The 15,657-nt window shown below is 45.9% G+C and overlaps 1 protein-coding gene across 5 annotated transcripts in view; it reads left to right on the top strand.

Moving 5' to 3' along the window:
* The window catches only part of LOC147019399 (ubiquitin carboxyl-terminal hydrolase 14-like), a 203,105-nt gene that overhangs the window by 138,192 nt on the left and 49,256 nt on the right, over nucleotides 1–15,657 (top strand). For all 5 annotated transcript variants that reach the window (XM_085893825.1, XM_085893823.1, XM_085893822.1 and 2 more), the window contains 2 exons: nucleotides 1,292–1,409; nucleotides 6,756–6,821. In XM_085893825.1, the coding sequence (XP_085749951.1) occupies nucleotides 1,292–1,409; nucleotides 6,756–6,821 (184 nt within the window). The remainder of the gene's footprint in view (nucleotides 1–1,291; nucleotides 1,410–6,755; nucleotides 6,822–15,657) is intronic.

Here is a 15,657-nt window from a genome sequence, read left to right as displayed (position 1 = left end):
CAAAGCTGGAAGTACAGAATCGTCTTGAATGTCATTGTATACTGTAGCGTTAAGACTTCCCTTCACTGGAACTAAGGGGTTGAGCCCGAACCATGAAAAACAGCCCCAGATCATTATTCCTCCTCCACCAAACTTTACAGTTGCCACTATGCATTCGGACAGGTAGCATTCTCTTTGCTTCCACCAAACCCAGATTCATCCGTTGGACTGCCAGATGGTGAAGTGTGATTCATCACTCCAGAGAACACGTTTCCACTGCTCCCGAGTCCAATGGTGGTGAGCTTAGCACCACTGCGGCCGACGCTTGGCATTGCACATGGTGATCTTCGGCTTGTGTGTGGCTGCTCGGCCATGGAAACCCATTTCATGAAGCTCTCGACAAAGTGTTTGTGCTGATGTTGCTTCCAGAGTCAGTTTGGAACTCGGTAGTGAGTGTTGCAACGGAAGACAGACGATTCTCCAACGCTACGTGCTTCAGCACTCTGTGGTCCCGTTCTGTGAGCTTGTGTGGCCTACCACTTCACGGCTGAGCTGTTGTTGTTCCCAGACATTTCCACTTCACAATAACAGTACTTACAGTTGACCGGGGCAGCACTAACAGAGCAGAAATTTGACAAACTGACATGTTGGAAAGGTGGCATCCTTTGAGCGTGTCGCATTGAAAGTCACTGAGCTCTTCAGTACGTCCCATTCTACTGTCAATGATTGTCGATGGAGATTGCATGGCTGTGTGCTTGATTTTATACACCTGTCAGCAATGGGTGTGTCTGAAATGGCCAAATCCACAAATTAGAAGGGGTGTCCGCATACTTTTGACCATGTAGTGTGTGTGTGTGTGTGTGTGTGTGTGTGTGTGTGTGTGTGTGTGTGTGTGTGTGTGTGTGTGTGTGTGTGTGCTCGTGCGCATATGCGCCCACGTTTATGTATACACACACACACACACACACTATATCCACGGTGTGCTTTTTTTCAGTCAGTTTGTGAAGGAAGTTTGACGTCGCTGGTTGTGAGATGCATCCCAACTGCAATTGGGATGGATAACAGCACCATACTTGAGTAATTGCAGAGAGAGAGGAAAGAGTGAACCAAGGGCTACTGAGCACTTGACTTTATGTAGGTGCATAAAATGGTTCCTCATGTGATAAACTGCAATCTTCCACCTTGTCACCACCTCCATCTTCAATAACTCTCCACCATGTAATGTCTTTATCATTAGCAGGGAATCCGGATGATTTTACGGTTTGGTCCATTACAGCTTGACATCGTCCTTAATGGAGCATTGCTTGCACAGCGTAACATGTGGGGAATCGAAAGAAGCATCAGATGTGACAAGCAACAAGGAGAAACGACTGCATCTTCGTTGTGTTGCAAACGAAGATGCAACAACCCTTGAAGCAGGCTTACGGCAGGTAATGGCTTGCGGCTTGCAGTTGGCATTTCCATTGCTTTATTATGGCAATGTTTGTCTGTGTAATAGGACGTCTTCTCTTTCCACATCCCTTCCTTTCCTCCCTTAAGGATATCCACACACTGAAGGAGAATTTTCCAACATTTTATTAACTGACTTGCGTGGATCAGCTTGCTACGCTCGCCTTTTTACACGTCGTTACAGACATTTACGTTACAGATTTGCTGTGTTGTCATGATTTGCACCAATCATTATACAACCATTTGTTTTGCACAAATTTGTTTGTAAAATCGGTGATATTACATTTATTTGTAATGAGCAAATACAACGGGAATATTGAGACGGGTGGGGAGGGGCAACGAGGAGGGGTGGGGGAGCGAAGTGGGGGAGAGCGAGGCCTCAGCACACGTCACCATACACTCCGGGATGGGGGAGGGAGCGAGGAGGATGGGTGAGAGAGGGGGCTAGTGGGGAGAGGAAGGTGGTGTTTAGGGCATGCATTTGATAGGGAGATTATCGGGAATGCAGGGGTAGGGTGGGGGGAATGGTCCCTTTATGCTGGCAGTAGTACAGGATTGTACAAAATCGGGTACGTTGAAACAGCACGTTCACACGGGTCATACTGAACACCTCCCGGAGATATCTGTGGGGGAGGGGGTGGAGCAGCTTTGGGAGGAGGGAAGCATGAGGGAAGGGAAAGAAGGGCGTTTGTTGTCATTCATCAAAAAAGCCACGCCAGTGTTCTTGCCTTTATTTAATTTCCACACATGCGATAAGCTCTAAAATCTTGAAACCTGAGACAAACTGTGGAATTGATCCAAGCAGCACTTCAAAATGATTTTAAAAATAAAAAAAAACCTTTCATTTGTCCAATTCGCACATTCTTTGACGCCTCTTTCTCTCCTCAACGTCCTGTGAGTTGTATGGCAGTGGAGGGGTTTTGGAAGGAGGATAGCGTGAGGAAGAAGGAAGGCAGCGGGAGGGAAGGGAAGGCAGCGAGAGTGGAGGGGAAGGCAGCGTGAGAGTAGAGGAGGGGATGTGAAGGGAGGAGAAGGTGACATGAGGGCAGGGGAAGGCGGTGGGAGGGGATTGTAAGATGGCGGGAGGGGATTGTAAGGTGGCAAGAGGGGAAGGGAAGATGGCATGAAGGGAGGGAGGGGAAAGCAGCGTAAGGGGAAATGAGATAGTATATTGGTGATGGGAGGGGGAGGGAAGGCAGCAGAAGAGGGTGTTACCAGGGTGGTAAAACATGCCCAAACTTTGGGAAATTTTGGGCCCTCTGGAACTTTTTGGAACTTTTGGGTCCTCAGGAACTTTGCACACTTATGGGTCCTCAAACTTTTGGAGCTTTTGGGTCCTCGGGGTCTTTCAGGTCGTCGGGGACTTTTGGGTGGGGGGGTTATGTTCTTAGGGACTTTTGGGTCATCGGGGTCTTTTGGGTTCAAATGGTCTTTTGGGGTCCTCAGGGTCTTTTGGGTCTTCAGGGTCTTTCGGTGCTTGGGGTTCCTGAAAGGTCTTTCAAGTTGAAAGGGGTCTGAGCAATCAAAAGGGTCAAAAGGTACATTCCAACAATACAAAATTAATAGACAAAAAGTAACACATACACACACACACACACACACACACACACACACACACACACACACACACACACACACACACACACACACACACACACACACACACACACACACACACACACACACACACACACACACCTCATCCGTTTATCATAGATTGAGGTATTTTGGGTCCTCTGGATCTGGTGTTACGTCAAGCCAGATTAGATGTGTGACTTGCTACAGGTACCATGTAAACCTGTGCAACCTGATTATGGTCAAGTTGTCGGTGACTAAACGCTCTCCCCCACCAGGTTTTCTGGTGAGGAGGGTGCATATGTACATCCAACAGGATTAAAAACAAAACCTGTCATACTGCAGAGGAGCTCGTTGTGAGCCAACAGCCACCCATTTGTAGTGCTCAATTGTGTGTGCGGACATCCTCCTTCAGTTGGGTATCTTTTTTGAGGAGGTTAGTAGCAGGATTTGCACTTCGGCAACTTACCGCATGACGGGATTGGGTCAAAGCCTTCGGGACCCCCATTCCTTGATGACAGAAGGAAAAACATGGGGTAACCTTTCCAGGTTGGATTGCGGTGGTGTGTGTCAGGGTGGTGCTGAGGTGTCGTCTACCAGACGGCGGTCTCCTTGGATTAACCTGAGGCGTTCCCATCGGGTGGGTGCCTGAAATGTCCTGTCCCGAAGAGAAGATGATCACCTGTCTGTTATCATCTGAGCTCAAGCGTTTGAACATCGGTATTGCAGCACTCTCTGAGGTTCAGGGACCGGATTGTGGCGAGATCATGGCTGATGGTTACACCGACTATTGGTCTGGTCGCTCGGATTGTTACCATGCCCAAGGAGTTGCTGTAGTTGTGTCCAATAAGCTGACTCCAATGATAATTGAAGTAACACCAGTCAACGAGCGTATTATGAGACTGAGGATTCATCACTCCTTGGGTGTCATTTCCTTGGTCTCTGTTTATGCTCCAACTGAGGCAAGTGATCTCATCATGAAGGACGCATTCTATGCCACGCTCGAGTCGAGTCTGTCGTTGATCAATGCCCCAGGTGAGATAATCTTTCCATCTTGGGGGATTTCAATGCATTGACTGGAGCTGATAGGGATGGTTGTGAGACATGTGTTGGTCCCAATGGGTCTGGAACTCTTAACTAGAATAGCACCAAGTTCCTTGACTTTGCAAAAAGTCTTGGACCTAGGGTGGCTGGGTCATGGCTTCAGCTTCCACAGGCTAATTACTGGACTTGGTGTTCCAACGCTGGTGGTGTGGCAAATGAGATTGAACATGTGCTCATTGATGGTCACTGGAGGATGATCCAGAACTGCAGGGTGTATGGATTCCTCAGTTCCTCAATATCGACCAAACGCTTGTTGCAGCAACTTTGAAGTTGCAGCTTAGATTTGGAAGAATGGTGCCATCTCAGCCAAGGCTGGATATTGGCAAGCTAAAGGATGAGAGGGTAGCTGATGAGTTTGCGAACAGGCTGAGTGGGGATTTGGGAAATCTGGGTGCTTTTGGGGAATCCTGAAGAGTTGTGGAGTGCCTTCAAGACCACCATCCACGATGTTGCCAGTGGATGTCTTGGGACTCACCGTAGGGCGAAGAAGAATTTCGTCTCTCAAGGGACACTGGATACTATTGACCGGAGTCAGAGGCCCAGGCTTAATGGCACAGCTGAGCTGTTGAGGGAGTTGAGGTGTAAAACTGGATGTGTGCTAAGGGTGGACAAGGAGGCCTGTGTGGAAGGAATCTGTGAGGGGGAAAGGCATCACCTGTGGTCAAGTGATTCTCAACCTGCTTCCAGGGGAATTCGAGCAGTGCGTTCTTCCAAGCCCATCCCTGTGGTGAACTGGTTGAAATGGGGTTAAGCTCCTGGGATCTGTGGCATCCTTACTGAATTTTTCAAGGCTGGTGGAAATGCTGTACTGGCATCGTTGCGTGCAGTTCGGTGCTCTGTGTGGAACACATACATCATCCCCACTGACTGGAAGAGGGTTCTTGTTGTCCCTCCCTGGAAAGAGAAGGGTGATCATCAGGACTGCAACAACTACAGAGGGGTGATACTGCTCTCGGTGCCGGGCAAGATCTTTTTTCAGATAATTAATGATCGGGTTCGCCACCGTATGCTTGAGCACCAGTACCCAGAGCAGTGAAGCTTTACACGAAAGAGGTCAACAATTGACTGTATCCTTGCTCTTCGGGTCCTCACCAAATGCAGACGAGAGTTTTGGCAGGGGCTGCTCGCAACCTCTGAAAAGCACTAGATTCAGTGAATCGGTATTCCCTCTGGAGGATTCTTGGTCTTTGTGGGGTGCCACCAAAACTGACCAAACTGATGTCTGGATGACACACTGGTGCTGAGAGTGCTGTGAGATGTGGTAATACCATCTTAGACTTGTTTCCAGTTGTTACTGCAGTTCATCAGGGGTGTGTACTGGCTCCCACACGTTTTAGCACTTGTACGGACTGGATTTTGGGGAGGAGATGATGATGGAGAGATCAAGCTGTGGTGCATTGTTTGGGAATGTCAAGATCTCTGACATTGATTTCGAAGATGATGCAGTCATCTTTGCGGAGACTCTGGATAGCCTTTTGTCGGCCCTCGAGGTGGTGAATGAGGAGTCAGAGCTGCTGGGGTTTCCTGGGTCAAAACTCAGATCCAGGCATTCAATGACATTTTGGATGCTACTATCTTGTCTGCACCTGTTTGTGGTGAGTATTTTGAGGTCACAGAAAGATTCACTTCCCTTGGCAGTGATATTTCTGTCTCTGCTGGCTGTGAGCCAGAGGTCATAGACGTCTGGGTTGGGCCTGTGGAGTCATGGATACACTGGATCATGGGATGAGGCGCTGTCGATACCTGTGTGGGAGGACGAAAGTCCGAGTCTTCAGGTCCTTGGTGCTTCCAGTTTTGCTCTCTGGATGTGAGATTTGGACTCTGACCAGGGATCTGAGACGGAGACTTAATTCCTTTGGCACCAGGTCTCTTCGGAGAATCCTTGGCTATCGCTGGTCGGATTTTGTGTCCAACGAGCGGTTGCTGTGTGACTCAAATGAGGTTTGTTACCTGCCTAGTCTGTGAGCGTCAGCTGCGGCTGTGTGGACATGTGGCTCGTTTTCCTGACGCTGATCCTGCTCACCAGTTTCTCTCAGTGAGGGAGCCTTGTGAGTGGAGGAGGCCAATGGGCCAACCATATGCATCATGGTTACAGCAGGTTGATCAGCATCTCACAGAGCTGGGGATGGGCCAGGCATCTGCCTGGAGGGTGGCCAGACAGAGGCCGCTGTAGTACCAGCAGAAAGTGGATGCAGCGATGCGCTGCTCCGATGCATGCTCCCATACCTGACCTCACCTGGGTCTTTTGGGTCCTCGGGAACTTTTGGGTCATCTGTCTTGAGTCTTCAACGATCGAAGGGGTCTCAGCAGTCGCATGGTTTGAAAGGTACGTTCCAATGGTAGGTAATTAATAGATGTACGTGTGTGAAGTCACAGTGCAATTGACGTTCATTCAGTCTGTAATTAATAGATATATAGTCACACTGCTTCACCGACGGCTTCGCGGACTGTCCGTGTTTCTCGTCTTTACATACTCTACATAGATTGATAGATCGATTCAAGAACGGTGACCTAGCTTTTCCATTAAGGAACCTTCCATTGGAGCCTAATGAGTGACAGTAATTCCTCTTGGTTTGAGAGGTTGATAGCAATGGTTGTTCAAAGAATCATGCATTTGCTCACCTTTTCCCTTTTCCTTGGCCTTACAGGGGCTTGTGGATGAACTGATTGAATCGTGCTCACATGGGAAGGCAGGCATGAGCTTTACGGAGTTTGTAAGTACAATGCACATAATGCTGTTTGAGTCATCACTGCGTGGTATTTGAGATTATAAGTCATAATCCAAAAACTCACAAGAAAAAGAGCAATCAGACATTGCAGACCCTCGCCAGCACTTGTTTTTGTGGTGTTTGTGTCGTTTTGTGTGGAGTTTATGCACTGGTGTGTTTAGTAATTAATAACAGACATAACTAGAACTGCCACTTGGCAGTGATGACCGGGCACCAAGATGTCCCACTTTGATGCAACCCCACTTTGATCCGATACTTGACCCTGACCTATGAGCTTATTATTTAAGAATGGGATTAAAATAAATTCAATTCAAATCAAATGGAAGACTAAATATGTAAAGTCCTGCATTGAAGTAATCAGAAGGAACTCACGCAAACAAGCAAAAAGCAAAGATGGGGTCATCAGGAGAAACTGGATAGGATTCGCATTTCTGCTGCTACTTCTCTTCCCTCAAATCCATCCAGGCATAGCCAAGTGAGCCTTATTCAAAAATAAATAATATAATAAAGAACCAGATCAATTTTTTTAAAATAATTCTGGCTGCAAGATCATGCATCCGATCTGCTTGAAATTTAAAACATGTATTCCCCATCACTACTAGATCATATTTGTGACGTTTCACTTCCATTGATTCAGCGGTTCAAGAGAAATAATTTTTTAAAGATTTTTGCTCAATCCAATATGGCTGCCAAACAATGTGACATCAATTATATTCGTGAATACCCTGATATCCCCAAAGCTTGGGGAACATTTGTGTGAAGCATCCCCTTGATCTGTCCAGCTGTTCTGGAGAAGATTTTTATGCGTTTTTGGGTAAATCCAATATAGCTTCCAAACCATGTGATCCTTGACATAATGTGTGTGATACTTTTGTTCCTCGTGGATTAGATGGTCATGCGTGGTTTTTTATTTTATTTTATTTTTTTCTTCCTCAATCTGTTCAGCCACTTCAGAGAAGATTTTTGAAGGTTTAAAAAAAAAAAAGTTTTTTCCTTCTTTTTCTGTGGACTACTTTATCCCTCGATGACCCTCAATTTCCATACTGATCAGATATAACATTGTACATCTGCAATTATGACGTCATTAAAAAATTATCCCCACGAGGAGTGCTTAACATGTGCCAAGTTTGAATTTTTTCCTTGGTGCAGTTTCAGAGATGCAGCGATCCAAAGTTTTTCCGTTTTCCAACATGGCTGCCACATCATGTGACCTATGACATCATACTTATCAATAAAACATTCTCCATGAGTCATCTCCCCTATGGTGAAAATATCCACTCAATCCGACAAGCAATTGCAGAGAAAAACACTTGCGTTCTGTGCGGATAAACAAACAAACAAGAAGACGACGTCGTGCAGAGCATGACACTTGCAAAATCCATAAAAGAAATTTAACCTCAAAAATAATTGTTGGTTGAATTAAAAAACCAAATATGCAACTCCTCTTCAAATTTCAAGTGAATCGGATGAAAATTGACAATTTAAGACACTTGGCCTATGTTGACCTTTTTGCCAATGTGGACCTGCAAAATAATTGGCTGGTTGAATTCATTGACCTGAAATATATATCCTCTTCAAATGTCAAGTCAATCGGATGAAAATTGAGGATTTTAGAAATACCACCTTAGTTGTTGACCTTGGGCCTATGTTGACCTTTTGGTCTATGTTGACCTTTAAAATAATTGGTTGGTTTCATGCAGTGACATGAAATATAAATCTTCTTCAAATATCAAGTGAATCGGATGAAAATTTCGGAATTTAGAAACCTCACATAAGTTGTTGATCTTTGGCCTATGTTGACCTTTTGGTCGATGTTGACCTCAAAAATAATTGGCTAGTTGAATTCAGTGACCTGAAATATAAATCCTTTTCAAATTTCAAGTGAATCAGATGAAAATTGAGGATTTTATAAATCTCACCTTGGTTGTTGACTTTTGGCCTCTATTGACCTTAAAAATAATTGTTGGTTGCATTCAATGAACAAATATGCAAATCCTCTTCAAATTTCAAGTCAATTGGATGAAAATTGACAATTTTAGAAATTCGGCCTATGTTGAATTTTTGGACAATGGTGATCTAAAAAAAATTTGGTGGTTGAATTCAGTGACCTGATATGCAAATCATGTTCAAATTTCACGTCAATCGGATGAAAATTTAGAATTTTAGAAATTCGACAATGTTGTTGACCTTTGACCTATGTTGACCTTTTGACCTCAAAAACAATAAGCTTCTTGCTTATGACGAACTCCACCAGTTGGTGAAGTTTTATGAAGATCGGTTTTAAATTATGATCTCGAGGCGATTGACATAGATACAAATAGACAGACAGACAGACAAACAGACAGAGAATAACGCATGTAACCAAGTAATATACTGTCCTTGAAAAATCTTCGATTTTCGCAACTAACAAACAGACCGAATCACACATACTACCAACCAATGTACTTGAAAAATCTTCGATTTTCGAAAGTGATAAACAGACAGCCAGACAAACAAATGGATCCAAATGCAACGCCCTCTCCTCTGGTGAGGATAAAAATATACGTCATGGGTCAGGATCAGTTGTCCAATCAAAGAGTGGTTGCATCAAAGCGGGCCGTTTTGGTACCCGGTCATCACTGCCAGCAGTTATAAAGTGGCAGTTCTACTTATGTCTACTAGCAGAGTACCTGCCCGACGGTCAATCTTGTTCCAAGTATGCAACACATTCTTCTGACACATACCTTTATTTGGGTGGTGTATAGGCAAAATATATAAATAACTCTTGAAGTTGTACACATGAAGGAAAAACATCTACTGCTTTTAATTCAAAACGTCTCACTGCACGGGAAAACGTGGGACAGGAGTAGTGCACTGCAAATGGTGGAGACTTGTCAGACCTTCCCCCACCTGGAGGTGGTGCAACATGATGCACATTCACATGGAGAATTTCCCTCTCCTCCTCATCCTCATCCCCCCCTCCCCCTAAGAAAAAAGACCCCTATGCACTAATTGGGGTCATGCTGATCCAAGTCTGGATGTAATCGGCCCACATCTGTTGGAGTAGCAGCACGACAAACAAACGCACAAACACTGGTCAGTGAATTATAGTGAGGGTAAGGGAAGAAAGGGGTAAGTGATTGTGAATTTAATGTTCCATCTTTATTTCCTTTTAACATTGTTCTTAAAGGGAGACAGTAACAACACAGGCATGATAGGCTGATTGGCCTTCTCTTACGCCAAATTTCCCTGTGTTTCTTTGTGTAATGTTGTTAAGAACAGGAAGAAATGGGGAGGGGAGGCCAGAAAGTTGGGGGTGAGGGTGCAGGGAGTTAGAACAGGGAGATTGAAACACTGGGAAGGGAGGGATTGAGGACTTGGGGGTTGGAATTGGTGTTGAGTACTTGGAGTTTGGGGCAGTTGAGGACTTGAAGAAGAAAGGTGGAGGGGATGACAGAGTTGGCTAGAGGGAGGGAGGCAGAGAGGGGACAGAGTTGGTATCGAGGGGTTTGAGGCTTTTGAGGGGTTGGGGGGGGGGAATTGAGGACATTGAATTGGGAAGGGGTTTGAGGATTTGATGAAAAGAGTAGGGGAGCACAGAGTTTGGGTGTGGTGGTCGGGTGGGGAGAGAAAGGACAGAGTTGAGAGGGGGGTTGTGTGTGTGTGTGTGTGTGTGTGTGTGTGTGTGTGTGTGTGTGGTTCAGGACCTAAAGTCACACTTAACATTATGCAGAATTTCCATTAGTTCCAGATCGTCTCGTTGGGTCTTTTGGGTCCTCCTGATATTTTGGGTTCTCCACATGTTTGGATCCTTGTGGTCTTTTAGGTTCTTGGGGTCTTTTGGATCCCCAGGGTCTTCTGGGACTTCGGGATCTTTTGAATCTTCTCATTATTTTTGGTCCTTTGGATCCCCAAGGTCTTTTGGGTTTTCGAGGTCTTTTGGGTGCTCGGGGTCCTCTGGGTCATTTGAGTATTTTATGTCTTCAGTGTCTTTTCAGTACTAGGGGTCTTTTTGGTGTTTTGGTTCCTCAGGGTCTTTTGTATTTTGGGTCTTCAGGGTCTTTTCGGTCTTTGGGGTCTTTTTCTTTTTTTGTGTACTTGGTCGAGGCTCGTATGAGAGCTAACACAGAACATACAACAAGGGGAGCAGGAGACAAGTGGGGTGGGAGAGGGAAGAACAAAACAGTGGGGAACAGAGACATGAGGAGATCTGTGTAAGGGAGAGGGATGGGGTAGGGTCCACAGGGTAAACAAGATGGGCACGACAGGGACTTTCAGGTCCTTACACGACAGGGACTTTCAGGAAGGAAAGCAGGGAATTTGAAGGAGATGGGTTTGGGGTGGATTAGCGGGGGAAGAAAAGATGGTGGTTTTGGATGGGAGAAGATAAGAGATGGTGGTGAACAGCTGTTTTGTAGACCTGGAGGGAAACGTGGGATTGAAGAGAGTGTGGAAGTTTGTTTCAAAGGTGGGTAGAAAGAGGAATGAAAGAGTGAAGGTGAGCAGTGATTCATGATTTTGGTAGTTTTACCAGAAAGGGGTTGCTGGCGGACTTTGAGCGCCCTGCGGCAATATTGGGGGTACATATCAGACAAAGCAGTTGGGGGGGGGGCGAGGCCCGAGGGGAGACGGTAGAAGACAGAATGACCACCGACCTGCCTGCGGTGAGAGAGTGAGAGAACCAGAGACTCAGCCTCATCGCAAGGGATACCAATGATCCTAAATGCCTTGGTTTCCACATCATAAACCCAAGAGAAGTGAGAGGTGGGAGCACCAGCCCAGAGGGGAGAGCAGTACTCCATCAGGCTGTGGACGAAAGCTTTGTATGTGGTCAGGAGCTCAGGTATGCCAAGGAAAGATTTTGCACGATGGAGGATTCTCAGTCGGCGACTGTCTTTGGAGTCCAGCTTGGAAATGTGGCTTTCCCAGGAAAGGGGGGGAGGGAGGTTTCCAGACGGTCCTTTCGGAGAGACACATTGAGAGTTTGAGATTTGTCAGGATTGAAAGACAAGTGTTTGACCAGCTTGTAATTTTATCCAGATCTCCAGAGAGTGAAGAAACTACTGTTTCCCGATCAGAAGGATGACAGAGGGTACGGCAGAGGGTGGCGTCATCAGCAAAGAGATAAAGAGGATTTTCCAGAGTCAGAGAGATCATTGATGAAAACCAGAAAAAGAACAGGGCCCAGAACACTGCTTTGAGGCAGGCACTCCAGCCAAGACAGGAAGAGGGGATGAGAGAACTCCATTTCGGGCCACACGTTCCCTGCGACAGGAGAAGAAGTCTGCGAGCCATGAGTGGAGATGGCCTTGGATACCATGTCCATATGAAGAGAGTTTGGTGAATAGGGCAGGGTGCCAGACTGTATCAAAAGCATGCAATATGTCTCGGAAGATGGCTCTGATTTCCTGTCTGGCATTGAGGATCCCCATCTATTGTTGGGAGAGCAGAAGCAGCATACCCAGCGTTGAGTAATCTGTTCTGATTCCAAATTGATGATCGGAAATCAGGACATTGGAGAAGAGGAAGGATTTATTGTCTGAAGCAATGATGCATTCCATAACCTTGCTGATGATTGGGAGAAGGCTGATTGGCCTGCAGTTGCAGGGATCTGTTTTTGCACATTTTGTTTGCAGAGTGGTAATTTCATGCAGAGCAGTGATTTCCAAGCAGATGGCAGATGACCTTGAGAAAATGAGAGAGTAAATAGAACAGAGAGAGGGTGAACAAGAGCAGCTGAGCAGGTTTGTAGGACATGTGGGCTGATGCCATCTTTACCGGTTGAGAATCTGAGTCGAGGTTTGACAGCAAGCTCTCCACCTTGTCAGGAGAAAAGGACACAGAGCCCAGAAATAGATGGGTGCGACTGCGTTAGGTGGGTCCAGAAAGCGATGAGTTTTGGACGCAAGATTTAGAAGCAAACACAGAGTTTTGGCATTCAGCCTTTTCACGTGCAGTGTCAGCTGTGCCACCATTTCAGGTAAGGGAGGGGATGGAGGGGGAACATAAACCAGAAACAGACTTAATTGGATGCCACTAGGATTTGGAGGAAGGAGACAGGTTTGAGAGTTCAGACTTGAGATTGGAAAGATGTTGTTTTCTGGCTCTCCTGAGGGTAGACACACACTTGTTCTGAGGTTTGTGGAAGGAACTGAGATGGCCTTCAGTTGGATAAGCCTTCCATGATGCGAAGGTAATTTGTTTCAGGACACCTGCCTCACCACAAGCTTCAGTGTACTATGGGTAGGGGGAAGAGTAGGACAACTGAAGATGAGATGGGATATCTTTGTTCATGAGAGAGAGCAAGTTAATTTGAAATAATTCCCAGGATGAGTTGATGTCAGAGGAAATAGAGATGGGAGACCAATCGAGAAGTTTCATGACTGCTTGGAGACCCTGTCAGTCAGCCTGAGTAAAATGCCAGACTCGACGGCGGTGAGGTGGTTCTCTAATTACAGCCAGAGATGTCTACTTTGACCAGCATGTGGTCAGATGAACTGATTGGAGCGGAAGAACAGCCGATATTTTGAGGGAAAATACTCAAAATGAGATCCAGAAGAGATGGAGTACCGTTGTTTGAGATCCGGGTCGGGAAGTTGACACGTTGTCAGTCCCATTGAGTCATCGAAGTCTTTTGCTAAAGTGCCATGGCAGGTGAGAGAGGTACCCACACCTAGCCAACTGGCATGATGACAATTGAAGTCACTGCATATGAGGGAGAGTTTGGATGAGTGGAAAGAAGATTGTCCATGTTTTCGGCGAGCGAGATGTAGATGGAGTCATCACTGTTTGTTGGACGGTACAGTACATATATAAGCATGAAGTGGAAGTGGAGGGGAAGCCGTAGCTGGAGGTGTTCCTGGGAGTGTGGGGGAGAGAGGGCAGTGTATGGTGAGTGAGGAATAGTCTTTGATGAAGAGAGCAACTCCGCTGCCAGGAGGATGCTCAGTTCACACCGGAGGAGGGAGTCAGAGACGTTTTGGAGGAAAGTGTCTGTAAAGCAGATCCTCTGGTTTGTCAGTGGCAACCTGTATGGAAAGATCTGTCACGTTTGAGCAAAGGCCCCGGATGTTCAGTCCACACTGTTAAAGAAGAGGGAGGGGAGGTGACTTTAGGTGAAGGGAAGGGGGAGGGTAGGATGAGGGAGGAGGGGGGGGAGTTAAGGAGTGTTGTTGAAAGAGTGTTCAACACTCTTGTTGAACCCAAAACGGTGTAAAGCAATAAATGCCTCTTCACTTGAAGCAACAACAAAAGTACCTCTTCGCTTGCAGCAACTGCCGACTATTAATATATTGCAGCAATTATTAATATATTGTAGCAACTATCAATATATTGCAGGAACAATTAGTACGTTTACAGTGCCTTCACAAAGTATTCACACCCATCGACTTTTTTCACATTTTGCTCTGTTGCAGCCTGAATTTAAAATGGATTAAATTGAATTTTTTTGTCACTGATCTGCACAAAATACCCCATAATGACAAAGTGAAAACATGTTTTTAGAAATTTTTACAAACCAGTTAAAAATGAAAAGTTGAAATGTCAGACCACGTCAATAAGTCGTCAACCCTCTGAGAACACTTTGTGGAAGTGCCTTTGGCAGTGATTACAGCTTCGAGTCTTCTTGGGTATATCTGTATCAGCTTTGCACATCTGGACTTGGAGATTTTCTCCCACTCTTCCTTGCAGATTTACTCAAGCTCTGCCAAGTTGTATTGGGAGTATCGGTGAACAGCAATCTTCAAGTCTTTCCACACATTCTCAATGGGATTCAAGGCTGGGCTTTGGCTGGGCCCCTCAAGGACTTTTACATTCTTGTTCTGAAGCCATTCCAGTGTTGCTTTGGCTGTATGCTTGGAGTCATTGTCCTGTTGGGATGTAAATCTTTGCCGCATTCAAAGGTCTTTAGCACTCTGAAGCAGGTTTTTCTCAAGGATTTCCCTGTATTTGGCTCCATTCATTGGTCCCTCTATCCTTACAAATCTCCCAGTCCCTGCCACTGAAAAGCATCCCCATAGCATGATGCTGACACCGCCACGCTTCACAGTAAGGATGGTGTTAGATGGGTGGTGAGATGTGCTCAGTTTCTGCCAGACGTAGCACTTTGCATTCAGGCGATAGAGTTCAATTCTTAGTCTCATCAGACCACAGAATGTTTTGCCTCAAGCACTCAGAATCTTTCACATGCCTTTTTGCAAACTCCAGTTGTGCATCTCAAGGAGATGAGGATGGGCCAGACATCTGCCTGGGGGATGGCCAGATGGAGGCCCCTGGAGTACTGGCCTGAAATGGATGCAGTGATGCGCCGTCACATGCCTTTTTCTCAGGAGTAGCTTCCGTTTGACCACTTTCCCATAAAGCCGAGATTTGTGAAGTGCTGCAGAGATTGTTGTCCTTCTGGCAAGTTCTCCTATCTCAGCGAAGGAACTCTAGTTCTGTCAGAGTGGTCATTGGGTTATTGGTCACCTCCCTGACCAAGTTCCTTCTTGACCGGTTGCTCAGCTTGGTCGGATGGCCAGCTCTAGGAAGAGTCTGGGTAGTTCCATATTCTTTCCAAATGATGGAACTCACTGTGCTTCTGGGAACTTTCAACACTTTAGAAATTGTTTCATACCCTTCCCCAGATCTACACCTCACAATTCTGTCTCTGAGTTCTACGGACAGTTCCTTGGACTTCCTGGTAGAGTTTCTGCTCTAACATGCACTGCTAACTGTGGGACCTTATCTAGAAAGGTGTGTTTCTTTCTATACAATGTCCAATCAATTGATTTGGCCACAGGTGGACTCCAATCAAGTTGTAGAGACATCTCAAGGATGATCAAAGGAAATTGGATGCACCTGA

The sequence above is a fragment of the Eptatretus burgeri genome, chromosome 9, assembly GCF_056783735.1.
Source record: "Eptatretus burgeri isolate ZD-2024b chromosome 9, Ebu_testis_v1, whole genome shotgun sequence".
NCBI lineage: Eukaryota > Metazoa > Chordata > Myxini > Myxiniformes > Myxinidae > Eptatretus > Eptatretus burgeri.
Note: the sequence above shows the minus strand (reverse complement) of the source record. Positions and strands in the feature narration are given on the sequence as shown.